This window comes from Chlorocebus sabaeus, chromosome 13, assembly GCF_047675955.1.
Source record: "Chlorocebus sabaeus isolate Y175 chromosome 13, mChlSab1.0.hap1, whole genome shotgun sequence".
In the NCBI taxonomy this organism is placed as follows: Eukaryota; Metazoa; Chordata; class Mammalia; order Primates; family Cercopithecidae; genus Chlorocebus; species Chlorocebus sabaeus.
The window spans coordinates 52,233,270-52,260,637 of record NC_132916.1 but is presented as its reverse complement, the minus strand read 5'-3'; the positions used below and the strand labels follow the sequence as shown (position 1 = coordinate 52,260,637).

Genomic DNA, 27,368 nt, shown 5'->3' with positions numbered 1-27,368 from the left:
ACATGATTCTAAGCCTTCCGGCTTGGGAAACTAAGAGAATAGTAATGTCATTAATTAAGATCGAGAATACAAAGAAGATGATTATCACAGAGGGAGTGTCATCTGTTGCGAGAGCAGAAGCAGATGGAGCCTAGGTAATTGTAAGAGATTGCTGATACGAAATGGCTGTTTGGCTAGTAGGATAGAAACTTGACTTGGGAATATTAAAAAAAAAAAGTGAAATCCAGCTTGCATTAGATATCAAATGAAATTTATTGTGGTATCAATTCTAACAGATTCATGATTTTTAAGGAGCAGTCCACAGAAGCCTCTTTCATATATTCATCCACATGAAATACACTACTAGGCTGTAAACTGTGGGGAGGGATATGGAAGGCAGACAGATCAAGGGTAGGAAATTTTTGGACAAAAAGGTTGCAAGTGAGGAATTTGAATCTAACGATAGTAAGCCTGTTGATGTGGTCAATCGTACATTCTACTTTTATAAAGAAAGAAATAAATCTGGACAGATTATTGAAAATGTCAAATAGGATTATGAAGAGTTGAAACAGCTTTATAAGCTCCATATCAAAACTAGGCAGTATTTATCTTTCTAGGTCATTTACCTGATGGCCATGGTAGAACTGAGATGTCCCCTGACCCTCTGTATCTGGCTATGCTCTCTGCAGCCTAAGGCCAAAACAGTTTATAGACAAGAGCCTGGAGTTTAGTTACTAAAGAGAATGTGTAGCTTCCTGACATCTTTCAAGTGTATACATACCAACCAGTATTCTTTTTTTTTTTTTTTTTTTTTTTTTTTTAAGATAGGGTCTTGCTCTGTCATTTAGCCTGGAATACAGTAGCATGTTTACAGCTCACTGTAGCCTCAAACTCCTGGGTTCAAGTGATCCTCCTTCCTCATCCTCCTCACAGCTAGGACTACAGGCATGTGCCACCATGCCTGGCTAATTTTTAAAATTTTTTCGTAGAGACAAAGTCTCGCTATGTTGCCCAGGCTAGTTTTGAACTCTTGGGCTCAAGCAATTCTCCTACCTCAGCCTCCTAAAGTGCTGGGACTACAGGTATGAACCACTGTACCCAGCCTCAACCAATATTCTTTGACTTTACCTTAAAGAGACTTAGGAACTACCACCTTTAATTGTACATATTCTAAATATTGTTTCAGTTACATGCAAAAAATAGAGAGGAACAGGATTTTGAAGAGATCGATATTCATGAGGTTTCTCCTGCTTCCTTTGATGCTGGTAATTTCTCCTCCTAAATTTCAACAAGATCAGAATTGTGGAATTGTGAACTTGGAAGAAATTACAAAATTGATTGGACTCTTCTACTTCATTTCCATTTAGTAAATAAAACAAATGAAAATCAGAGAAGACAAGGCTGAAGTTAGCCTGTAAATCAAAAGCAGAACTAAACCCAGAAAACCCAGGTTTCCTGACAAGTAATTTTAATACTTTCTACTATAGTGTAGAGATTAGAAAAATCATTTTAACATACTTTGTTAACTTACTGTATCACTTTGCATATTCTATCCCTACCCTACCCTCCTTTAAGATTCAGCAAAATTTTTAATGTGGAAGAATAAAAAGTGGTTTCGATACTCTCTCCAGAGTATACTATCAGAATTCTAAAAAGAGCTGACACAAAGCACTTTTATTACCAATTTTAATGTAAAGGCACTGACAGTATGCAAATAAGGCACAAAGTCAAGCTTTAGAAATGAACTAGAGAGATAATGAATTCACACGGTGCCATTTTTAAGATTAGACTTTAGTCCTATGTTCCTGTTCTTTGTTGGTGGGCAAGTCACAAGCAACTCTGACCTCAGTTTTGCTGCCATAGTAGATGCGCACCTGGATTAACAACGGGCAGAATGAGTTACTTAGCACGTCTCATTTTTTGGGCAGTGTCTGTTCACCCCACCCCCATCCTGTTCAACTTCAATGTCAGAAGGAAATGAAGCCACAATGTGAACAAAAAGAGCTGTAACATTTTTTGTCTCCTGCCTCCTCCCTCCCTCTTCACTGTCCTCCCTATATAGAGCTACTCCACCCCACTCTGACTGTAGTGTGATATTCCTGCCTGCCTGAGGAAGAAATGGTGAGCGGGGGCTGTAATTGCAGACAAGTGTCACCCAGAAGCCACAAGTTTCTGTGAGCACCAGGTCTACAAACTACCCAAAGCATAGCAATGGCATTATCACTGGAAGAATTCGTCCACTCTCTTGACCCCAGGACCCTACCCAGGGTTCTAGAAATCCAGGCAGGCATCTATTTTGAAGGTAAGCACTCTTCAATACCTTTACTGGCTAGAACATTCTTGTAAAGTATGCACTCTTGAAAATTGGAGGGGGGGAGTTTTAACAGCAAATATATGAGTTCTGGTAAAGGAAAGGCGATCACAAAAGAGAGAAAGTAATGAACTGACCAATGAATGGTCAAAAGCCAATGGTGTTGGAGAGGGGAGAAACTAGACAGGACTGTGGGATAGACAGAAATAAGAAACTGAGTGAAGCTTCTTGAGCTTTCTGTAGGCCTTGAATGGTGAACTATTTCTGCGTTTGCTTTGAAATTGGTTGCAATCAAGAATAATAAATTTAGTTATCAATATTTATGTTTCTATAATATAAAAAATAAAATTGAGCTTGCTAAAACAAAAGCAACTCTCAAAGGCACAGTGTTTCGGAAGAAGTATTTCCCAAACTTTTAGCTTCTAAATGTTGCTTATACCAATGTTTTTCTCACTCTGTAGTGGCCTAACTCTGAATTCCTTAAATAATGAACATTTTAATTTGAAGGTATAGAAATTATTGCTACAAGATAATTTTTTAAAAATTGATGTTGAAAGCTCAGAGTTCAATTAACTTATTGAATAAGATAGTGAGTTTTGGTGTAACTTACTATGTTAATTCAGGTAAAAGAACATTAAAATCTCCAATATACAACCTAGAATCTTTACATGGTTAGTTTGAATACACAGAATACAATGAATAATTTGCAGGTGTACTTCTGGCCTCAAGAGTGGTACAATTGAAGTAATTGTAGAATCAGATCAAGACAAAACTACCAGGAAAATAGTTTTGGTAGGCAGGCCTTTCCTGTTCATAGACAAAATAATGTATTACATATTATGTTGCAAAGTGAAAGAAAGATTAACATGTCAGCTCCAGTTTAAATATATATATACAGACACACACACACACACACACACACACACACACACACACACACTTGCAGGTGATGAATTGATATGGGTTGTTACCAGCTTAGCATACAGTTTTATTTAACTAATTTGTAAGTTGATTTTTGGAATCAGACTATGTTTTGCCATGTGTAATCATATTTTCAGTGTCTCTATTTCTAAGCCAGCCCCAAATCATTTTTTGTCTCATGGTTCGTGTTTTTTAGGCTTTATTTAAAAAGTCTTTCTTTATGTCTACTTTAAAAAGATATTTTCCTATATTGTTTTTATCAACTTTACAATTTTATATTTTGCATTTAGTTTTCAGTCTATTTGGAGGACACCTATCAATTGTACAGGGATCAAATTTTAGTTTTCTTTATACAGTTCACCTGATTCCCAGGTACCATTTGCTAAGCTGATAATCTTTCCGCCATCGATTTTTGTTGCCTCCTTTAAATCATATTATATGTTCACCTCTGTATCAGTCTGTCTCTAAAATATCTCTTCTATTCTTTTAGTGTATTTTGTACTTAATTGCCCCCAAACACACTATTTTTGTAACTATGGCCTTGGAATACGTGTTAATATAGAAATGATGTATAGACTGATCCCTGTTTTCAATCCTTTTTTCCTAAACTGGCTTAGATATTCAAAAATTTTAAAAATGTTTTTATAGATACATAATATATATACATATTTATGGGATACATGTGATATTTTGATACAGTGTATAATGATCAAGTCAGAGTAATGGGGATATTACTCATCACCTCAAACATTTACAATTTCTTCATGTTAGGAACATTCCAATTCCACTACTCTAGTTATTTTAAAATATACAGTAAATTATTTTTAGCTATAGTCACCCTATTGTACTAACAAACACTAGATCTTATTCCTTTTAACTGTGTTTTTGTTCCCATTAATCAACCAACCCATCTCTATCCCCCTCCCACTACCCTTTCCAGCACTTGGTAGCCATCATTCTTCTCTCTGTCTCCATGAGAGCAGTGTTTGTTTTTTTTTTTTTTTTTAGCTCCCACAAATGAATGAGAGCATGTGATATTTGTCTTTCTGTGCCTGGCTTATTTCACTTAACCTAATGTCCTTCTATCCATGTTGTTGCAAATGACAGGATTTCCTTCTTTTTTATGGCTGAATACTATTCTACATTTTCTTTGTCTATTCATCCCGTTGATGGACATTTCAGTTGATTTCATATTTTGGCTATTGTGAAAACATGTGGATACAGATATCTCTTTAATATACTGCTGTCTTTTCTTTTGGAAATATACCTAGCAGTGGGATTACTGAGTTGTGAGTAGTTCTATTTTTTTTTTTTTTTTTTTTGGTGGAAACTTCACATGGTTTCTCATAGTGACTGTACTGATTTACATTCCCAACATCGGGTATAAACGTTCCCTTTTCTCCACATCCTCTCCAACATCCATTATTTTTTATCTTTTTGATAAAAGCTGTTTTAACTGAAGTGAAATAACATCTCATGACTTATTAAATGAGTTTTTATTAAATCAATTGATTCTGTAAGAAATCTAAATGGGATTTTTATTGGATTTATTGATTTGGTAGATTAAGCTGGAAGGAATTGACATTTTATGTTGTTTTAAGAAAGAACATAGTATGTCCCTCTGTGTGTCCAGACTGTCTTCTTCATACCTTATTATTTTACTACTATGTTGTACTTCAATTAAGAGGGGAAAAAAAGTAAATACCTTGATAATTCTCACAATGTAAACACATTCATATAACCAACACCCTGGTCCAGAAATAGAAAATTCAAAGTATTCCAGAAGCCCTATCCTGTGCTCTTTCTCAGTCATTGTCTACTATCTCCCTCAAGGGTAACCATCATCATTACTTTTGTCCATTTATGACCCTTACATAAATGGAAAATTACAGTATGTATTCTTTTCTGGTTGGTATATCTATTTAACATTATATTTGTGAAACTAATCCATGCTGTTTCATATAGTTCATTCATTTTCAGTATGTGTGTTATTCAGTATGTATGTTAACAATTTAAATATTAATTCTACTGCTAATAGGCATTTGGATTACTTCTGGCTTGGAGTTTCCAGTAATTTTGTCATGAAAATTCTTGTACATGTGCGCCTACATGTATATGTATTAAATAGGGCATAAAAGTAAATAGGATTGCTATGACATATTGTATGTGTACATAAAGCCTTGGAAGGTAATGAAAAACAAGTTTCTTAAGTAATCCAATTTACTTTCCTACAAGCAGTATATGTGTGTTCCAATTAACTCATTTGCTTAGTAACACGACGTTATCCGTCTTCTTAATCTTAGTCATTCTGGCAAGAGTATAGTGGTAGCTCATGGTTTTAGTTTTTATCTCCCAGATGACTAATAAGATTGAGCACCTTTTCATATATTTCTTGGATTTTTGGAGATACTCTTTTTTGCAGAGGTGGTTTATATCTCTTGCTCATTTTTCTGTTGAATTTTATACATTTTTGTTACTGATTTGATGAAGTTTATGTCTATATATATTTGGGACACTTAATCCTTGTCAGTTTTCTGTGTTGCAAATTACTTTCTGAATCTATAGCTTCATCTTTTATTTTCAAAATTGTGTCTTTTAATGGATGAAAGTTTTCCACTTTAGTGTTAGTGTAGTCAATTTGTATTTTCCTTTTTCTGTGTTGTCAACAATTTTTTTCTTTACCCTGAGTTCATGAAAATATCTATTATCTTCTAGAAATCCTATTGTTTACCCTCACTTTTAGATCTGCAGTCTACCTGGGTTTATGTTTTTGTACATGGTTTGAAGTTGAGAGCAATATTTATTTTTCTCTTCTATAGAGTCAAGTGGTGCAGTGATATTTATTGAAAAGCTGCCTTTTTTCTATCATCTTACTCTGTTAACCTTACTCAGAAATAGTGTCCGTACATGCCTGGGTCTTTTCCCTTTTTTGCTGTTCTATTAATCTACTGCTATCCTTACATCAATTTTTCCTGTCTTAAGTAATGTGGATATGCAATATCTAATATATATTTTCTATTAGATTATATATTATAATATGCTACAGAGCCATGGTTCTGAAACTTGGTTGTGCATTAAAAATACCTGGATTGATTTTAAAATATAAATGCCTAGGTTTCTCCTCAAGAGATAAAGATTTAATTGTGTAAAAGGTAAGGCATCACCATTAGGTTTTTGAAAATCTACCTGATGATTATAACACACAGTCAAATTTGATAACTACTACTTTAGAATAAGTTTTCTTGATTTATTATTCCCTTTTAAGTTTGGCACTTTGAATTTTCACATACATTTTAGAATTAACTTATCAACTTCCTCAAAATTCCTCCTGGAATTTTGATTAGCTGTGCATTGGTTTAGAGAAAATTGGCATCATTTTAAATTAAGTCTTCTGCCCCCACTAATCTGGTACAGCTTTCTAGTTATTTAAGGCTATTTCATTTCTGTCGATAACATTTTATAATTTTTGTGCAGATCTTGTATTTTTTCAGATTTATTCTTAGTACTTTGATTTTTTCATGCCATTTTAAATGATATCTTTAAAATCATTCATTTTCTCTTTGTTGTACTTATCGAATTTTAAGAATATATCTTTAACTTATTTTCGATATGTTATGTGTACATTTGTGTTGTCTGTGAATACTGATGGATTTTGCTTCTAGTATAATACTGAATAGAGGTAATAATAATAAAAAAATCTCTGTATTTCATTCATGACCACTGAGAGCAATTTTCAGTAATTCACCGTTAAATATGTTTGTTTTAGGTTAAATTAGTTCTAGTTTTCTAACAGGTTTTAAAATCTTGAATATATGTTTGACATTTATCAAATATTCTCTTTGTAACTTTTATGATAATCACATGGGTTTTTTACATTTAAAAAGTGTTAAACAAGCTTTTAATTGTGGAATACAACCAATTGGGTCATATTTCACTGAATTTGGCTTACTATTTTTTTTGTGGTTGTTGTTAGAATGTTTGTATCTCTTTTAGGGAATGATATTGGCTTACAGTTTTGATTTTTTGTAATATCCTAGCCAGGCTTTATTATCAAGTTAGTTGAACTTATGGAAATTCTTGGTTAGTCTTTTGTTATTTTCCTAAAGATTTTATGTAACTTTGGTGTTATTTCTTATTTAAATATTTAGTAGAATTTTCAATGAAAGCCTCCTGAGCTGAGATTTCTAATATAGAAATGTTTTAAATTATGACTTCAATTTTTTAATAGTAAAGTATTTTCGTCCATGAGCATAGTTTATCTCTTATTTAAAAAAGAGAATAAAATATCTTCTACGTAATTTATCACAGTTTAAAAAATTGTCTCTATAGAGTTCTAATGTATGCTAGGCTAGTTCCTAGAATGCACACACACATACTTATATCATGTGTGTATATATATTGCTATATTGAGATCATATTTTGTCTGTTTTCCCATTGGTTGTCACTAAAATGAAGAAGTGCAGTTCAATATGATTCGTAATATTTATAAATTCCCTTGTTAATTCTATCAGTCTATTTTTTTTCCACTGGTTTTCTTAAATAGATATTAATATCAGAAACATCAAGTTGTGTCTCTTTCATACCACAAATGTTTTTTTCTTACCTTTTTTATTATAGACTAGAGCCTTCAGTATTATATCAAGCAATAGTGGAAATCTTTGTCTTTTTCCTAGGCATAAAGAAAATCATCTAAAGTTTCTTGTTAATATATTATGTACTAAATTTTGGTGTTTAACCTTTACTCAATTAAGGAAGTTTCCAACTATTCTTTGCTTTCTAGGTGTTTTCATAATAAATAGGTATTGAACTTAATCAATGCTATTCCATCATTGATTAAGATAATAATGTGATTTACTTTCTTTAGTGTGTTTATGTGAGTTAACTTTAAAGATTTTTCAAATGTTGGAGGATCCTTTCATATAAATATATATATTTTCATATAAATATATAATATTTGAATATATATTTTCATATAAATATATAATATATGAATATACATATATTTTCATATAAATATATATATATTTTCAAAAACCATATACTTTTTGAAATACAATGTACGAATTTGACATTATATTTAGGATTTTTACATTTAATCATAATTAAAATGAGCCCATAGACTTATTCATTTTAGATTTTAAGATAACATTAGCTTCCGAAAATGAGTTACATAAATTTTGTTATTTCTATTTTCTGAGATAATTTTCTAAAAATAAGTTTAACAATCTTTTTAAAAATTTGTTAGAGTGCTCCTGGATGACCTACTAAACATGGAATATTTTTGGAAAGAAGCCAGAATTTGATTTTGTTAATACTCTTTATGTCTTGTATCTTTTATTATTTCTGATTCAGTCTCATTTGTTTTCTCGTTTGTTTGTTTTCCCTCTTGCTCCTTTTCCAGCCTCTTATGTTGAATCGGCAGCCATGTTTAATACCTTGTTTGCCTCTTGATAAGTGTTTACATCTATAATTTTTCTCTAAGTATTTTTAAACTGTTTCCTATAAATTTTGCCATGTAGCATTTTCATTATTCCTCAGTTCTAATTATAATGTATTTCTTTTTAAATCCAATAGCTATGAATTTTGCTTATTTAGTGATCAGATAAGATTTTGTTTGCTATCCTTTTGCTTTTAATTAATAATTTTATTGTATTTTGTTGGAGATCGATAGTCTTTCTTTGGAATTGATTGTGGTTTCCTTTACTTTGTGGTATGAAACATGTTCTACTTTGGAAATACTTCCTGTGTGCTCAAAAATAGTATGATTTGTTTTTTGGTATAACACCTCTCTTTATATGCCAAATAGCTTGAGTTTTTATTTGTTTTGTTCAGATCATTTCTCTCCCTGCTTAGTTTTCATATGCTTAGTCTGTCATTTACTTTATCAGTTGTACATCTGTCTAGTTCACTCTTCATTTCTGTCTTTTATTTCATCAGATTTTTTTTGAGGTTCAGTTGTTCCATGTGTTAGAGAGTTACATCTTTTTACTACATTATCATCCTTTTTCCTTGATGATTTTTTTTTCTTTAGGTTCTATTTTGTTAGACAACGTTACTACTTCAACTATCTTTTGGTATATCATTTTCTAAGCATTTGTTTCCAATATTTTGGGGTTTTACTTTTTGTTTTATGTGCAAGGAAACATATTATTTGTCCTCTTTCTGCCTTTTGTGTCAGTTCAGGCAATGGAGCCAGGTACCAACCATCCTGTGGTGATGGTGACTCTGTGACACATTTTGGGGGATGGGAGGTTTGAGGGAATTTGAAAAAGGCTGATGTCAAATCATGTGAGGTTCTCTGGTATTGGATTGAATACTCCCCATTGACAACCACAGTGGTAATAGGGAGAATGTTCTTCTCAAGAACATGTTGCTCAAGCATTTATTATTTTAAGAGCCCTATTGATGTTAAGCATTTATGTCCTATTGATGTGAAGCACAGAATTGTGGGTTATAAACTCAGGACTCTGCCTCCTGGATAAGTTATAAATGAGAGGTGATTCCATGGTCAACTTAAAACATTGAACATTTGTCCTCTGTTACGAAAAATGGGTTTTATTATAACCTTGAGGTAGGATGTGAAGATTAATTGAGCCATGGTATATAAAGAATTTAGCAAAATGACTGGCCCAGAGTAATCTTCCAGTAAATCGTAACTATTATTATTATTACCTTAATGCTGGCATATTGTAAAGAAACTGGGTAATTATTTCAAAAATTAAAACAAAACTGATTTGAATTTGTCTGCTGCTGCATACACCAACATAAATTAAATGTGAAGAAAAATAGTAAAAAGTAAAACATAACAATGAAACCAATTAAAGAAACCACATAAAAATGTGAGACTGAAATTTTAAAAAGTGAAAAAATTAAATTTATAAAATAAAAAACTTCCTTATTCCAAAAAAAAAAAAAAAACCCAAAATACATAAATGTGGAAGAAAGACTAACTCTACACTAGGGGAATATTTACGTAATATAGAGCAGACAGACTATAAATATCCTAAATGTATAAGGAGTTACTAACAATAAACAAAAGTGAATATAAAGATGTAAAAGGCAGTTCACATAACACACTAATATTAAAAAATTCAAATTTACTATCAAAAATGCAATGAAACAATAAATCATTATTTCTTTTTCAGGTCACAGGTATTAAAAGATTCACAAAAGTCATTGTAGACGTGAATGTGTGAAAAAGAGCCAAGGCACACTTGGTAAAGTGTAAACAGTTACAGACTTTCTAGGTTGCAACTGGGTAATATGTATCTACAGAGAAAAATGTTTATAAACATCCAACCTTTAGAAATTAATTTTAAATATAATTACAAAAAGCAAAATAATGATTATATTAGAATGCTCATAGAAGCATGTTTTATAGAAAAACATTAAGCAAGCCTAGAATGGAATAGCTTACGTACATTCTAATAATGCAATATCAGGCATTGTCAAGGGTCTAGAATTATAGTTGGGAAAAAAAGTAAAGCCCTCCCCTCTTGGAGCTTATATTCTAGTGAATGGGACAAATGACAAACCAATGATAGATTTAGAATATATACAAGTGTCACGAAGCACCGACTGGAGAGTAAAGCAAGGTGAGGTGAAAGGTGATCTTTTGATAGGGTGACCAGGGCAGATTATCTCTGATGAGATGAAATTTGAGCAGGGACCTGAATAAACTGAGGAAATAAACCCTGCCCACATCTGGAAGAATTCCCTGCTGAGGACAGAACAAGTGCAAACTACTGAAGAGCTTGCTTTGTCTGAATAGGAAACAAGGAGCAGTCAAGTGGTGCTGAAGGCAAGAACTTGGGGGAAGGCTGGTAGGAGAAAGACTGAGGCGTGGGCAGGCCCAGACCTTGTAGGCCTTGAAGGCTAGAGTAACACTGAATGTGGTGCACAGTGGGGCTGGGAAACAGGTAGGACCCGTAAGATAATGTGGTCAGGGAAGGCCACTCTGAAGAAATGATTTTGGAGCAGAGACTTGAATATTGAGAAGGAATCAGCCAAGGAAAGATCTAGGTTCTGGAGTGTTCCAGAGTGAACAGACAGTGCAGACCTCTGGGGACTAAAAGGAGCTTCGTCTGTTTGAGGAAGAGAAAACATATCCCTGTACCTTGAGCATGTATAAAGCAGGGAGAAGATCATATGAGAAGAAGTTTAAGGAGTGGGCAAGAGCATTTCAAGGAGTTTGGGTTTTATGAGATGCTAATGACCAGTTTGAGGCAGCAGACTGACAAGACCTGTTTGCCATTTGAGGAAGATCATTGGCTACTTTGGGGAGAACAGGCAATAGGTAGGCAAAAGTGGAATGACATATTAGGAGACTGCAATAATCTAGACGAGAGGTGATGGTGCCTTGATTTAGTGTAAAGAGAAAGGAACAGCTCAAGAGATGCTTTGGAGGTAGAAATGTCAGAACTTTCTTTATCTTTTCTTTTTTTTTTTTTCTTTTTAAGATGGAGTCTGTCTATCACACAGGCTGGAGTGTAGTGGCACAATCTCAGCTCACTGCAACCTCTGCCTCCCGGATTCAAGCAATTCTCCTGTCTCAGCCTTGCGACTAGCTGGGACTACAGGTGCCCGCCACTAGGCCTGGCTAATTATTATTTTATATTTTTAGTAGGGATGGGGTTTCACTATATTGATCAGGCTGGTCTTGAACTCCTAACCTGGGGGGATCCATCTACCTTGGCCTCCCAAACTGCTGGGATTACAGGTGTGAGCCACCGTGCCCGGCTGAAATGTCAGGATTTTCCAATGGATTTGAAATTGAGGTGAGAACATAAAAAGACTAAAGGATGAATTCAAGATTTTGACTTTAACCACTGGGTAAATGTTTGTGTATTTGAAAGAGTCATGAAGACCAGGGGAAGATGAGGTTTTAGTGAGAAAAACGAAAGTTCTGTTTTGGACATATTAAATATAAATATATATTACTCAGCCAAGTGGATATTTCAAGTTAGGCAATTAAAAATCCGGTTTGGGCACAGAGGATGCTTGTGGTTGGAATGCCCCATCCATTACTTAATTGATCAGTACTTTATTTGATCAAAAACCTCATCAATTTAAAAAAAGAGGATGCAGCTTTCCATATGTGTATTTCTCTATTGATATTTATATTCATTCCAAAGCATACATAGTAATACAATTATAAAAAAGATAAAATTGATAATATCTTATACAATTTTAATTTTTGTTAATAATATACACTATTTTTCTCACAAAAGCTATTAACTCTATTATAACAATTAACTAGTTTTAAAATTAATATATAATAATTGTACATATTTATGGGGTACACTTAATATTTTGATTCATGCATACAATATGATCAAATTAGGATAGTTAGGATACCGTTCACCTTAAACATTGATCATTTCTTTGTGTTGGGAGTATTCCAAATTTTTTCTTACTGTTATTTTGAAATAAACAATAAGTTATTATTCACTATAGTCACCCTACTGTGCTACTGAACACTAGGCTTCATTCCTTCTATCTAACTGTATTTTTGTATCCATTAACTAACCTCACTTCACCCTCTTCTCCTCTCTATGTTTTCTAGCCTTTGGTAACCACCATTCTACTCTCTTCCCTCCATGAGATCAGTATTTTTAGCTGCCATACATGAATGAGAATAAAACATATTAACTATTAATCTATTTTTAGTGGAAGTCATATTATTGGAAATGTTACATATTTTTATTGCTGAATATTGTTTTGGAAAAGGCTGATTAGCGTGTGACACAGTGATTCAAATGGTTCTAATTAATTTATTTTAGTTTTTGTTTTGAATGACAGCTATTGCAGATACCTCATCAAGGTCCAATATACATTATATGTAATCTACTCATAGAGCAGGTTTTTCATTAATATTTGTGGCTATCACTCTATATATGAACTAATCTTTATAAATTTCATGTTATGAAATAATCTTCCTGAATCTGATTTTGGCAGTTTCGTTAGATAGCAATTGTACACAGACAACGACAAGATTGTGCTAATAGAAGACATGTCACTCTGTCATTTTCTTCTTGATAGGGCCTGCAATCTTCAATTCTCAAATGTCTGTTTTGGCATCTTGTGACGTTATGTCTATTTTGTGAGAGTGAGTATAGATAAAATTAGATTATAACAATTCTTAAATCAACTTAACTTCAACTGCATTATGTTGTAGTATATTGAAAGTAAATGAGTGAATTAAAACATTTCTTTTAACTCATTTTTTGAAATTCCCAATCTGTCTCAGTATGTGACTTACCATACATGTCATATGACTATCTGATGCAAAGATAAACTAGGATTTTTAATATCAAATACTAGCAACTTTGAAATTAAGTAATAGTAAATCTTTCTGTTAAATATTAGTATAGTTTAGTTTTCTTATTTCTTTTATGTAGAAATGAATACGAAGTTCTAATATTTTCTACTTTAACCTCACATCTTGTAATACTCTATGGAATATATGGCCCAATTTAGAGATCCCTGCAAGGAGCTAACACAATTGCTGTCATGAGTCCCTCTCAGATTAAAACTCTGGGTAATTATATATGACCTATGTCACAGATAAATTGACTTGTGCTATCTTGTCCTCTTCAGTTCTTTAAGCGAGCAGTTTATAACCAAAGAACAAATTTGAGGAAAAAAATGGTGTTCATCTATTCCACTTTTCCACCTCTTTTGAGTACATGGTATGCTTGTACTTCCCAACCCTTTTGTGGTCACATGATCACATGACTTGTACTGGCGAATGTACTGAGAACAAAAATAATATGCATAATTTGGTACAGATGCTTTAAGAACCAGTTCATAATTAAACATATTTCATCATGGTAGACTATGTCAAAATGAAATCTTCAATAGCCTGTGTTGCTAAGTGACTGCAATTAGCAGAGGTCATGTCCTCACCCACCTGTATTGGACATGTAGTGAAATAAGAAATACACTTTATTGTTTAATCTCTAAGATTTTGAGGTTGTTATCTTAATGTAAGCTACACTTCTCTCACTGATACAATAAACTATTTTTATTATGACTGGAACTGAAGTTATTATCAATTTTAAAAAATTAGAAACCAAGCATGTTTTAAAGAGAGTCATATAATGTCAGGGAAGTTACTTGGGTAATAATGCTACCACATGTTCATAAGAAAGTGATTTTATCACTCTATTCAGGAAGCATCTGTTGCTTCTTTAACTACGCTTCATATTGCAAACGTTACCATTTACCACTGTTGACTTTGTACATGCACCCATTTTGGTGTTGATTTAAAAATTTGGCAAAAAACACAATTGGTTTGCATTATGAACTTTTTTGATGAGTTGGATATTAATTTTTTTTTTTTTGCTTTAGAAAAACACATGTGCATGGTTGGTAATTTTATAAATGCAAAAATGCAAAATTACCCATAATGCCACCTAACAGAGAGAAATATGGTTAACATTTTGATGTATTCTCTTGTAATTTTTATAAAAATATGAATTAACTTTCAAGAAAAGAAAATTGATGCCCAAATCCCTTTTCCCCGTGCTTTATAGGGAACCTCATCATTTCCCACAACTTCCATTTAACCCCTTAGTTCAAGCCATCATAATTTACTGCTAGGATTATCAAAATCTCCTAAATGCTCTTCTTTCTTTCATGTCTAAAATCTATTCTCAACATAGCATCTATAGTCATGGATGTCAGATTGTGTCACTCCTCTGTTAAAAACCCTCTATTTTTTCTCAAAATAAAAACCTTATATGGGTAATAAGGCTCTACATTGTCTCTGTGTTGCATTATTTATCTGACTTTATTGCTTATTAATCTGCTTCTCCTCCTAGCCACACTAGCCACTTCACTGTTCCTCAAATTTGGAGATATTCTCCTGCCTTAAAGCTTTGTTCACACTCTTCATCTGGAAAATTCTTCTTCAGGACATTGACTTGACTAACTCCCTTCTCTATGAGGTTTACCCCAGCTACCTCTTTATTCTTGCAATTTTTCTAATCCCCTTTCCCTGGATTCCCTGTCTTCTATATTCTGGTCTTCATTTTCTTCTGTACTGAAGCACCTGGCTCTTTCTTACGTGTAAGTTATGTATAGCATGTTTTTATGTCCTCTCTTATTAGATTTTTCTTACAGTTTTATCGAGGTATAATTTATATACCATAAAATTCAACCACTGTAAGTATGCAACTGAATGGTTTTAAGTAAATTGATAGAGTTGTATAATCATCATCAATTTAAGATCATTTTCATCATCTTAAAGAATTAGCCTGGGTTCTTTGCCATTAATCTCTATGGGCATTTCCATCTCCAGGCAAACACTGATCTGCTTTCTTTCTATAAATTTGCCTTCTATAGACATTTCATATAAAGTAAGTCATACAATATGCAGTTTTTTTTTAAAATCTGGCTTCTCTCACTTAGTATGTGTTTATGGTTCATCTATATTGTATCATACATCAGTATTTTGTTCCTTTTTATTGGTAAAGAGTATTTTATTGTTTGGATATACCACATTTTGTTTATCTAACACCAGTCGATGGACACTCAGATTGTTTCATGATTGGAAGTATTATGAATAATATGTCATTTTACATTTCTACTATTAATGTATAAGGATCCCAGTTTCTCAATATCCACACTAAGACTTGGTATTTTCTCCTTTTACAGCCAGTGGTATCTCATTGTAGTTTTAATTTGTATTTCCTTAATGACAACTAATGTTGAGCACTTTTTCTTATGCTTATTAGCACTTTATTTGTCTTCTTTGATCAAATGTCTCTTCGAATCATTCACCCATTTTTAATTGCATTGTCTTCCTTTTATTGAGTTATAAGAATTCTTTTTGTATTCTGGATATCTGATTTGCAAATATATTAGATATACAATTTGCACTTATTTTCTTTCCTTGGTGGCTTGTGGTTTCATTTTGTTTATGTTGCCTTTTGAAGCAAAAAGTTTTACATTTTGATGAAATCCAATTTATTTTTGGGGAGATTGGGGGGGCATGATTTTGGTATCACGTTACCTAACCTAAGAGCACAAAACTTTTCTCCTCTGTTTTTCTGTTGGGGGTGCCCAAGATGACCCTCACTAACTCTCTAGAAGGACTCGAACTACATAAGCTATTATACTCATGGTTATGGTTTATTACAGGGAAAAGATAGTCAACAAAGGAAAACGGCAGTATAGGGCAGAGTTCAGGAGAAACCAAACATGAGCTGTCAGTTATCCTCTCCCAGTGGAGACATATGGACAGTGCTTAATTCTCTTAATGATGATGCATGACAACATCTACAAAGTGGTTCCAACCAGAGAACTTCATCTGTGCTTTCACGTCCAAGGATTTTTGTGTGGAAAGTCTCATAAACATGGAGTGCCCACAGGACTGACCTCAGCTACTCAGTCTTCAGCCCCTACAAAGGTCAAACTTGTACAGTGTGGTCCAGAACCCCAAGTGAACAAAAACAGGAATTTACCAGAAGTCATGTTGTTAGCATAAACTTTCCGGTGTGGCCCAATGTTCCAGATACACAAAAACACTTTTATGCTCCAAGGACTGTCAAGAGCTAATTCTTTCTTTGGAATATATGGGGGTTGAGTACTCCAAGTCCAGGGAGTTAACCCTTTGCTACATGGTTTTATTTTGAGAGGGTTTTATCTCTTATCTTTGGGTCTATAATACATTTTGAGTTAGCCTGAATTTTCTTCATCTGTAAATCCAACTGATGGAAAAACTAACCCAACTATTAATCCATTTACAAAGCATGCTGGGAATGACTCAGGAAGAAAAGGCTATCTCTAATTGGGAGAAGTGATGGAGTTAACCAAAGAAATATCTGGGTGGATGGTGTTTCAAGTTGAGGGAAACATCTTTAGCAAAACGTTATGGTAGGAAGGTGTTGGGATGTTATAGGAAAAGTGAGAAACCAATGAGCCTGGAAGGAGGGGGAGAGTGATCAGAAATGATATGAGAGACGAAATGTTGGAGAAGCACATATGGCTCTTTTGGACACTGTAATGTCCAATGGGGAAGCTGTAGATACCAAAGTAAATCAGCCAAAACCACCTAATCCAGTGGTAGAACTCTTTTCTTAACTATGAATTTAGAGAGCATAAGCCACTTATTTTTACTGTTTATTAAAAAGAAAAATGTTGATGAAGCCATACACACATTTGTAAAAGTCAAAGCATAGTTGTGTTTAACTCAGCCCAAAAGTATGATACTCCAAAGTGTTTCTTGTAACAATTTGTGAATGCCAAGAAGTTGTCATTTCCCTCTTCAGAGTTAAGATTTTTAAGTACTGTATTTTGCATGTATTAAATGTTAACAATTTCTTGTTTCAGCAAAAAAATGTTAAAATCTTGGAAATTATTCCCTAATACTGTTTATCTCCCTTCATTTCTTTCTTCTTTTCTTTCTTCTTCTTTCCCTCTTTAGTTTCTTCTAGAAAATGAATAAAGCAAGATCTTTACCCTTAAAAATTCCAATGACTAGTGAAAGTAGATAGTTGTTTTTTATTTTTTATCAGTATTAATAATACAATGTGAAAGGTGCTCTGTCATAAACTGTTTGAGAACACTGGGGAGAGTACAACTCACCACTCAGAAAAGTCAGAGAAAGCTTAACAAGAAGTGGTGATAATTCTGCTAGGACTTGAAGCCCAAATAGAAGATAACCTGGTAACTAAGAAACTTTCAGAATGAGAGAAAATTGTTTAGAAGGTTATGCAAGTTTTAAAGTTCAAAAGGGGGTTCAAAAACTTCTCAGGGAATAGTAGAAAATCAGGTCATTTATGGTCATATTTTAAATGGCCCTTGAATAATAATGAGGATTTTGAATTTCTAATCAATAGGCAACTACAAAAATACATTATTTCTATAATACATGTTACAGACTGAATGTATTCTCTTCCACTCCAATTTATATGTTGAAACCCTAGTGCGACTACATTAGGAGATGGGGTCTCTAAGGAAATGATTAGGTTAAAGGAGGTAACACAGGTGAGGCCCTGATCTTATAGGACTAGTGTCCTTATAAGAAGAGACGCAGAAAGTTCTCTGTAAACATGCACACATGCATGTACACACACACACAGACACACATACACAGTCAATGAGGAAAAGCCATGTGAGGTCACGTGAGCACAGACAGAAGGCAGCCAGTATGCATGCCAAGAAGAGAGGCCTCACCAGAAACTGAACCAATGAGAACCTTGATCTTGGACTTCTGGTCTCCAAAATTACGAGAAAATAAATTCCTGTTATTTAAACTACCTAGTCTATGGTATTTTGTTATGGCAGCACAAGGCAAAAAATCATCTCAGATGAGTATGTTAGACATCCACTGTAGTAGACGTTTACTAGAAGGGTGTGAGAAAGAGATAATAGCAAGGAGTTAATAGCAGCTGTGGAGACAGAAACCATGTTCCCTTTGGGTAGAATATTCTGAACTTGACAGTTTATGAAAGGCAGTGAGCAAGAGGGGGATTTGAAGAGTCTAGACTAGTAGTATGGCAGATGATAAAAACATTAATTGAAAGAGTAACTAAAAGAGGGGGTGCATAATTCAGTTGTATTCCAATGAGTTTGAGGCCTTTATATGACATTCACATGCAAATGAACCTTAGCTGAAAATGCTCATCTAAAGTAAAAGGAATGTAGAGTTGTCAGGGCTGACATTATGGATTTGTAAATGAGTGAAAGAAGTCTTGTGACTTTAGGAATTGTCCTATTGTCCATGTGCCACATCAGAAGAAATACTTGGGTCCCAAAGAACACTGACATGGGAGGTGTGGATAAAGTGCAGCCTGTAACGCAAAACGAACAAACCAAACAATCGGTCTCTGTGTTGGAAGAGAGGCAGCAGAGAGTAGGGTAGTTTGTTGATGAAAAGAAATGGCAGAGAGCACCAGATAGAGAGAATGTCAGGAATAAATGTTTGGTTTTAGCAGGTGATTTGTAGTAGGGTATTAATGATAATTAAAGCTGTATATATTGAAGGCTTACTATGCGCCAGGGAGTGTGCCATGTTCTTTGTTAATATACATTTGGGTGTGTAAGCACATATCTTATATATATATATATATATAACACAGATGCTCCTCAATTTATGATGGTGTTATGTCTTGCAACTGTAAACTGAAAATATCATTGTAAACTGAAAATATCATAAATCAAACCTGCATTGAACACACCTAACCTACTAAACATTATAACTTAGCCTAGCCTACCTTAAATGTGCTCAGAGCCCTCACATTAGCTTACAGTTGGGCAAAATAATTGAGCACAAACCTTATTTTATAATAAAAAGTTGAATATCTCATGTAACGCATTGATACTGTACTGAAAATGAAAAACAGAATGGTTCTATTGGGTACTTAAAGTATGGTTTCTACTGAATATGTACTACTTTCAAATCATCATAAAGTCAAAAAATTGGTAAGTCAAACCAAGTATGGGAGTGCCTGTATATATATTTTATATGTGTATGCCTATACATAAATATGTGAATCTATATAATGCAACATATGTAATTAAATAATGTATATGTTTGTCTACATGTAAATTTAGTGTTCATATATATATATACACACATATATATTTACTCTTATTTAAGTTAGTTAATTTATATGTTTATAAATATATTTAGCCCTTAAAGATCTCTTGTGAGATTATTAATATTATTTGCATTTTTTTAGGGTCTCCTGTTTTTCATATCACCTACCTCTGCCATAGGGATAAAACTTACAGTAAAGTTCATTATTGCTCTGCTCTACTGAAGAGTTTGAATGAGAAATCCTATAGGAAATGCTATCATCATAGAACCAAAAATGTTTTCTAAGATATTTTAGGACAATTTATTGATGGCAATTTGGCTACACAAATTTAGTTGCTGAAGTAAACACGCATAAGAAATAACTAGTAGTAACTACATTTGTCTTGTCTTTTAATAACATTACTAATTGCAATTTGATAAATATGACATTGAAGAATTAACTCTACAACTGATTGAATAAGTATATTGAATAATGATACTTAGTGAATTATGAATTATATGAACATGACTTTTATGGATCTGATGCATCTGAGAGTTTATTGCCTACTTTAATGCTCATATACTTATTTTATGGCTAAATGAATTTAATGTTTTCGGGCTCAATTAAACCAAGCAGTGATGCTGTAGTAAAATCACGGCAAATTTGAAAATCACAGTATTATATTCTACTCGTGTGTATTCATATTTCACAGGTCTTAAATACTTAGACAAAACAAAAGCTTTTTTAAAAACTTCTTAAAATTTACAACATTGATATTGTTTCATATAGATTCAAGTGGAATGAAATTATATAGAGTCTAATGAAGTCTGGTCTATCATATTTAAAAAATTAATTTCAACTAAATGAAAAGAGAGCACCAGTATTTTTCTACATGAGCTTGTATTTGTAAAGATTCATTGAAGACAAACATTACATTTCTAAAGTAGAATTTTTTTTTTTACATGTTTAAGATAGGCAGGACGACCTAAACTCACACATGTTGGAAACTGTAAACTTTTTATATCTAAGGTTGTAAAGTACATAAAATTTATTATATCCTGAAACTTACAACACTTTATTAAATAATTTTAAATTTGCTCTATTTGTGTCAATTTTGTATGGTTGGACACTAAAATGACTGTCAGAATAGAATTTGGAAACCTTAAATGTTCAATTTCAGTTACATGCAAAAATAGTAATTTTAGCTACATACTTAAAAAGATAATCTTGTTTCAAGGGACTTTTTTCCTTTAAAAACTTTGAGACCACTTTTTTTTGCTGTATAAGACGACACTTCAGCTACTGTATAACTTGTGTACTGGAATCCCTTCAAGCAATATATACTAGAAGTCAATAAAAAGTTAACTTTTTAGTGTGGACATTGTATTTTTAAAAATAAAAATAAAAATCTGAAGTTTAAGAATGCAAATTTGAAGTTTAAAAGTTTAGTGCATTTTTGTGTATGTGCTTGAATGGAACACATTTCTCCCTAAAATTTAGCTTAAGCTTAAGCAGGCCTTATTGTAGAGAAAAGCCCTAAAACAGGTGCTTTAAAAACAAGCAAACAAGCAAATAAGCTTAGATAAAAGCAATTCCAGTTGTATTATTTTCAAAAGCTGTAGAGGAAAATACTTTTTGTGTTATTTACTTAAGTGAAGATGTGCCAAAATGTGGACATTTTTGTACAATGGAGTATGTGACGTACATTTATAATAGAGTGTTCATACTTAAAGATACCTAAGTTCTTTGTTGTTAAGCACCAACTTTGACCATGCAATACAAAGCTACAAATTGGAGTACTGGAAAATGTTTTCTCCTGTAATCCTATAAATATAAATTATATATGTGCATCCTTCATTTTGTAAGTATAAACAAATAATGAGGAAAAGATTAAGTAAAATTTTATTTTTTATTTTCTGCTAGACTTTCAAATGCTGTGAAATGAAAATTTTGGTTCATTTTTAACAAGTACAAATTATTGGTCAATTATTTAACATTAAAACATTTACTAAAGAGAAATCAAAAGCAAGACTTGCTTTAAGATTCGTAGTTTTATGGTTTTCTGTATTATGATACTGGTAGATTTTGTTAGGCATTGCTAAATGACTAGTGAATAAGTGTTGAGATGGGAAAGAAAATGACTTCAAGTTAGCATGCAAAAAAAAGATGATAAAATCTGGGGTTTAGAAATGTCTGCTTTGATGCAATGTTTAAGCTCTTGAATTTAAAAACTTTACATTTTAGTTGGAACATCTAATTTGTTTCACGCTCAATAAGTACTTGGAATCATTGCATCTTTTAAAACCAAAATTTTAAGAAAAGTTGTGAAATGAAATGTCTTTAGATGAAATACTTTTTCACAGGAAATAAAACTTTTTACATGGAAATGGTCAGTCATTATTTAAAAATACATTTTGTTATTATTTTTAAAAATAACTTACTAGAAAAAGTTTTTATGGGAGGCAATTTTCAACTACTCTATATAAACAGATTAGCTCTCTGATTTCGTAGTTCTTACAAAAAATAAATAGGACTCCAGAAGGTTTTTGCCTACATTAGAAGGGTTGGTTTTAGTGATTCAGCATTTATGTCAGTTAAGGAAGGAACACCTGCCCCATCAGCTATGTGTGAATTCTAATCTTCTAACCACAGACCAAGTGCTTTTTTTTTTTTTTTTTTTTTTTTTTTTTTTTTTTTTTTAAAAAAAAAGAAACTTGTCTTTTGGCATCAGGAAAAGCTTAAAACATATTCAGAAAAGTATTTTTTTTTCCCCTCGGGACCTGAAATCAAATCATGTGAGTTTAGAAATAACCGTTCATGAGCAGAAACCACCTTGATTTTTAAAATTACTGACAGTTGTCCTAACTCTTCTACCTAAACACAGCATATGTATTTATTCCAGTATTTTAAATAAAAATCAGCATCTATTTGGCTTCCTCAAAGAGTTTGTTGAATTTTTAAATAATGGTAATCTGAACTAATCTTAGATCAGATACAGTCTTGCCCTCCTTTTCTCCCTCCCTTCCGTCCTCCTTTTTACTTTAGACAAATGAGAATGGATAATTTTAACGTATTCTGACGCAGATTTACTTTGAGTACCTGCTGTGTGCTGTGGTGAAACATGATACATGGAAAAGGGGAACATATAAAATAAAACTCCCAGCCATCAAATTTTTCATTCAAAGACAAGACACATAATAAAATTAAGAGGATAATAGAGATGGTACCTAAAAATGGCAGATCAACTGTACCTGCATTGCATGCCTTAAAAATTGAGGAAAACTAGGTGACTGGGCTATACCGGGTGGAGGAGTCTGGGCAGGGTGGGCTCCGCAGGTGGGAGGAAGTCAGGTGCCTGAAGAGGGTTAATGGGGGTTAAGGGTGGGCTCCGCAGCTGGGAGGAAGTCAGGTGCCCGAGGAGGGTTAATGGGAAAATACCGAACTGTAGAAGTGGCCTAGGCAAGGCCGGGTTGTAAATAGTTGAAGACCAGCTCAGTGAGACCTCGGGTTAGGATCCAGTCCAGCAGCTCCAGCTGGTGGAAGACCAGAAGCAACTTCTCCACCCTTCTTCCCCAACTGCACTAAGTCTTCGTTTTCTTTTTCTTTCTTTCTCTACACCCTGCTCGCGAATAATTTGCTGATTTTTAAAAAAAGTAATGTTCTACATTTCTAGTAAATCTGTTTATTTTTTTTTTTTCAGAGCGACACAGCATTCTAGATCACTGAAACTAATCTCATTTTACAAAGGCATTTACACACATTTTTAGAAAATTATTCCATTCAGCCATTATCAATAAAGAGAAGATTAAAACTTTATTTTCATATTAACAGGATCAACAATTATCTTTCTTCATGATACTTCAATATGAGGAAACAGATAATCACTGAGTAAATGAGTGTCCAAGAATATTCATTTATCCAGCTGACACTCTTTGAGTGGCTACCTAATACCTGTCAGGATGCTGAATTTGGAGCAATAAAGACCACACAATCATCATGGCCCTAACTCTCAAAAAGTCCAAGCCTCCATTGTAGAGTTAGACATAAGAGTTACAAAGGCATTTTTAAGATATGCTATTTGTTAACCTACGCTCAATAGGTTAGAGAGTCGTTCCTGAATTGATATTGTTTCTGTTAACAATAATTAGATCACCTAAATTTTTATGTAATATACCTCAGAGAACATTTTCCTCTGTGCATTAGAAATAGTATTCTTTTGAAAAAGATTTTTTTTTCCTAAGCTGACATCTAGCAAATTACTTCTTATTGTAATGGAGGCTTTACGTTTAAATGAGTATTTTAATTCACAAAGATATAAACAAGAATACAATTTTTAATTTCTGCTGTTCAGAATGTTCTCGTCTTCTGACTGGGAAAAAGAAGCAATTCATTAAAAACCTGACAGTGCAGATTAACTACTGATAGATGCCATTCATCTGACAAGTGACCTATAGCATTGCATTTTTACTGCTGGGCTTCATGCTAGTTGCTTTTCTAATTCAGATCCCTTTGAAAGACAAAGCAAAATTGTTCCAAAATCATCATGTTTTTATAAAACCACAGGCTTGCTGCTCAGTAGTATTCAGAAATTTCCATTTATTAAAGTAATTTATTGAGAATTATTAATCTCATCTTATTTATTAAGAGTCACTAGAAAAAAATTCATGCCAGACTTTCTGGAGAAAATGACTTTTGGTTCAAACTGACCAGAATCCATTTTGTCATTCACCCTAATTTGGTTATTTTTGGTCGATACCGATAGCCTTCAGTTCTTGAAAGTAGATGATAGCTATCAGTCTCTTATCCCACAAACTTGAAGGCCTAGTACAACCAAAAAACAAATGCCTAACATCAAATTTTGCCAAATGTAAAAAGCATTTTTTTCTTTTTTGCAAATAGACTTAATAACAGCTATATGGCCATGTGTCAGCTTGATGTAGTTAGTCCCAGCTGTCTTTTGAAGCTCTCTGACAGTACCTTGCCTAAAAAGTTCATAAGAGACTTCTGCAACTGTGTTTCAGCAGCAGGATTCAGCTACCCTTCTAGTTAGAATCAGGTAACAAAACTGTTTTGAATCGGCTGCTGAGCTGGAACTGTAGAGCATAGGGCCCATGTTGGGTTCTCAAGATTCTTATACCTCTTTGCAAGAACAGGAATGCCTATGTTATATTTGCAACTAATGAACACATTTTGAACACCATTGATTTCACCCATGAAGTAGCCTTACTAATAACCATTATTCTAATTAACAAAGCCTGTATTAATAGGAAACAAAAGCCTGTGATATCTCCACTAGTTGTTTTAAGAGCATGGACCTCTGATTAGTCTTTGCATGTTGTCTAGCCACCCTGGATTTTATTTCTGATTGGTGTATCTCAGATGTGAACTAGTATTTTCCTGATCCTTTCCCTGTGGTTAAAACTCTTGAACAGATACATACAGGCATACTTCTCTTTTTTGTGCTTCACAAATATATATAAACAAGTTGAAGGATTGTGGCAAACCTGTATTGAGCAATTCTATTGGCACCATTTTTCCAACAATGTGTTCTCCTTTTGTGTCTCTGTGTCACATTTTGATAATTCTTGCAATATTTCAAACTTTATCATTATTATATTTGTTGTAATGATCTGTAATCAATGATCTTTGATATTCCTATTGTTATTGTTTTGGGGCACCACAAACCATGAGCATATAAGATGGCAAACTTAATAAATGTTGTGTGTCTGACTGCTCCCTTGACCAGCCATTTGTTCCCCATCTCTTGCTCTCCTTGTGTCTGCCTATTCCCTGAGACACGACAATATAAAAATTAGGCAAATTAATAACCCTAAACTGGCCTCTTAAATGTTCAAGTGAAAGGAAGAGTCATACTCTCTCACTTTCAATCAAAAGCTAGAAATGATTAAGCTTAGTGTGGAAGGAACGTCAAAAGCCAATCTAGGCTGAAGGCAGGGCTTCTTGTGCTAAGCAGTTAGCCAAGCTGTTATTGTAAAGGAAAAGTTCTTGAAGGAAATTAAAGGTACTACTCCAGTGAATACATGAATGATAAGAAAGAAAAACAGCCTTATTGCTGATATGAAGAAAGTTTTAGTGGTGTGAATAGAAGATCACATCAGTCACAGCATTCTCTTAGCCAAATCCTAATTCAGATCAAGGCCCTCAACATTAAGGCAAGACCCTCTACCAGCAAAAAGATTATTACTCTCTGAAGACTCAGAGGATTGTTAGAAATTGTTAGCAGTTTTTAGCAATACATTGTTTTCAAATTAAGGTACATACATTATTTTTTAGACATAGTTCTACTGGATACTTAATAGACTACAGTATACTGTAAATATAACTTTTATATGCACTGAGAAACCAAAAAATCTGTGTGACTTGCCTTATTGTAATACTCATTTATTGCAGTGGTCTAGAACCAAATCTGCAATATCTCTGAGATATGCCTGAATGTATCTCATTATCTAGCTGAAGTGTTTTAAGTAAATTATAAGGGTATTATAATAATCTTAAACATTTATTTCCACATATGTCCAAGATGCTCTATTGTCACTCTGAGTGGAGGCAGATCTAGCCATAGTTAATTGTTTTCATTTAGTTTTGTTTTCACACTATAGCTTTAACTAACTCCTAAATCCATACGCTATTCCAAGTTGATTTATGTTGTCTCCTGACTCCTTTACCTGCTTAATGTGCTACAATATTTGCAAACCTAACCAAACTTCACAATTTACGAAGGAACTTTAAAATATTACATATTCGTGGGTTTCACCATGGAGAATCTGGTTGAGAATTTTGGAAGATAACCCAAGAAGCTGTATTTTAAAACTTTCTCCAATTGATTCCAAGGCAGTCTGTATGCAAACAATTGTTGAAAAGGAACTAGACAGGACCGTCTCTGCTTAAGGATGACCATTTGATACAAGAAACAATATATCAAGAACTGAACTCTGTGCTTCCTTCCCTATTTTTCTGCATCAATGATTCTTAGTGCCCTATCATTCTCCTAATACCCCAGCACCTCGATCTGGAAGTCAGTTTGATCTAATTTTTTTCACTTGAAATTCACCAGTGCCTGGTGGTGGATCGTTTTGATATTTGCAGCTGTCATCTTATTTAGACACTGTGCATGCCTGGTTCACTCTGTAACACATCTCATTGCCTCTAGTGTCTCTTGTACTCTGTGACAACTCAGGAAAAATTTCTTACAACAATAATGTTGTATTGCCTGCATTTCCAATATATTCTTCTTGGGTTTTCTCCAACCACTGAATTTTTATTTTGTAATCAGATCATGTAGGAAAACATTGGATGTCAGATAATATTTTAGCACATTAATTTGTTCAAATCTTAAAAGTGGTATTTTTACCTTCTGGAATGCCCTTTCTATCAATATTAATAGGCAAACATCCAGACTGACCTCATTTAGCTATAATCACATGTCAACTATGTAGAGGATTATACTTCGATTTGTTTGTTGCTAACTTCATTGGCATGAGAGGACAATCAAGGTGACACATGACACATAGATGATCAAATTACCAAAGCTCTGAAACAGTCTACCAATTGCAAAACTGCAGCTCTCATTTTTGTTTTTAATCTTTTCATAGCACTGTGCTGTTCAC

At 33.4% G+C, this 27,368-nt stretch overlaps 1 protein-coding gene across 2 annotated transcripts in view; it reads left to right on the top strand.

Annotated features, from left to right (window-relative positions):
• The first annotated feature begins 1,948 nt into the window (after window positions 1-1,948).
• THEMIS (thymocyte selection associated) overlaps window positions 1,949-27,368 on the top strand; it is a 210,582-nt gene continuing 185,162 nt past the window's right edge. The window contains exon 1 of one of the 2 annotated variants that reach the window (XM_073022451.1): window positions 1,949-2,281. In XM_073022451.1, the coding sequence (XP_072878552.1) occupies window positions 2,191-2,281 (91 nt within the window). In that variant the 5' untranslated portion in view covers window positions 1,949-2,190. The remainder of the gene's footprint in view (window positions 2,282-27,368) is intronic. The other variant, XM_008007111.3, reaches the window with a different exon arrangement.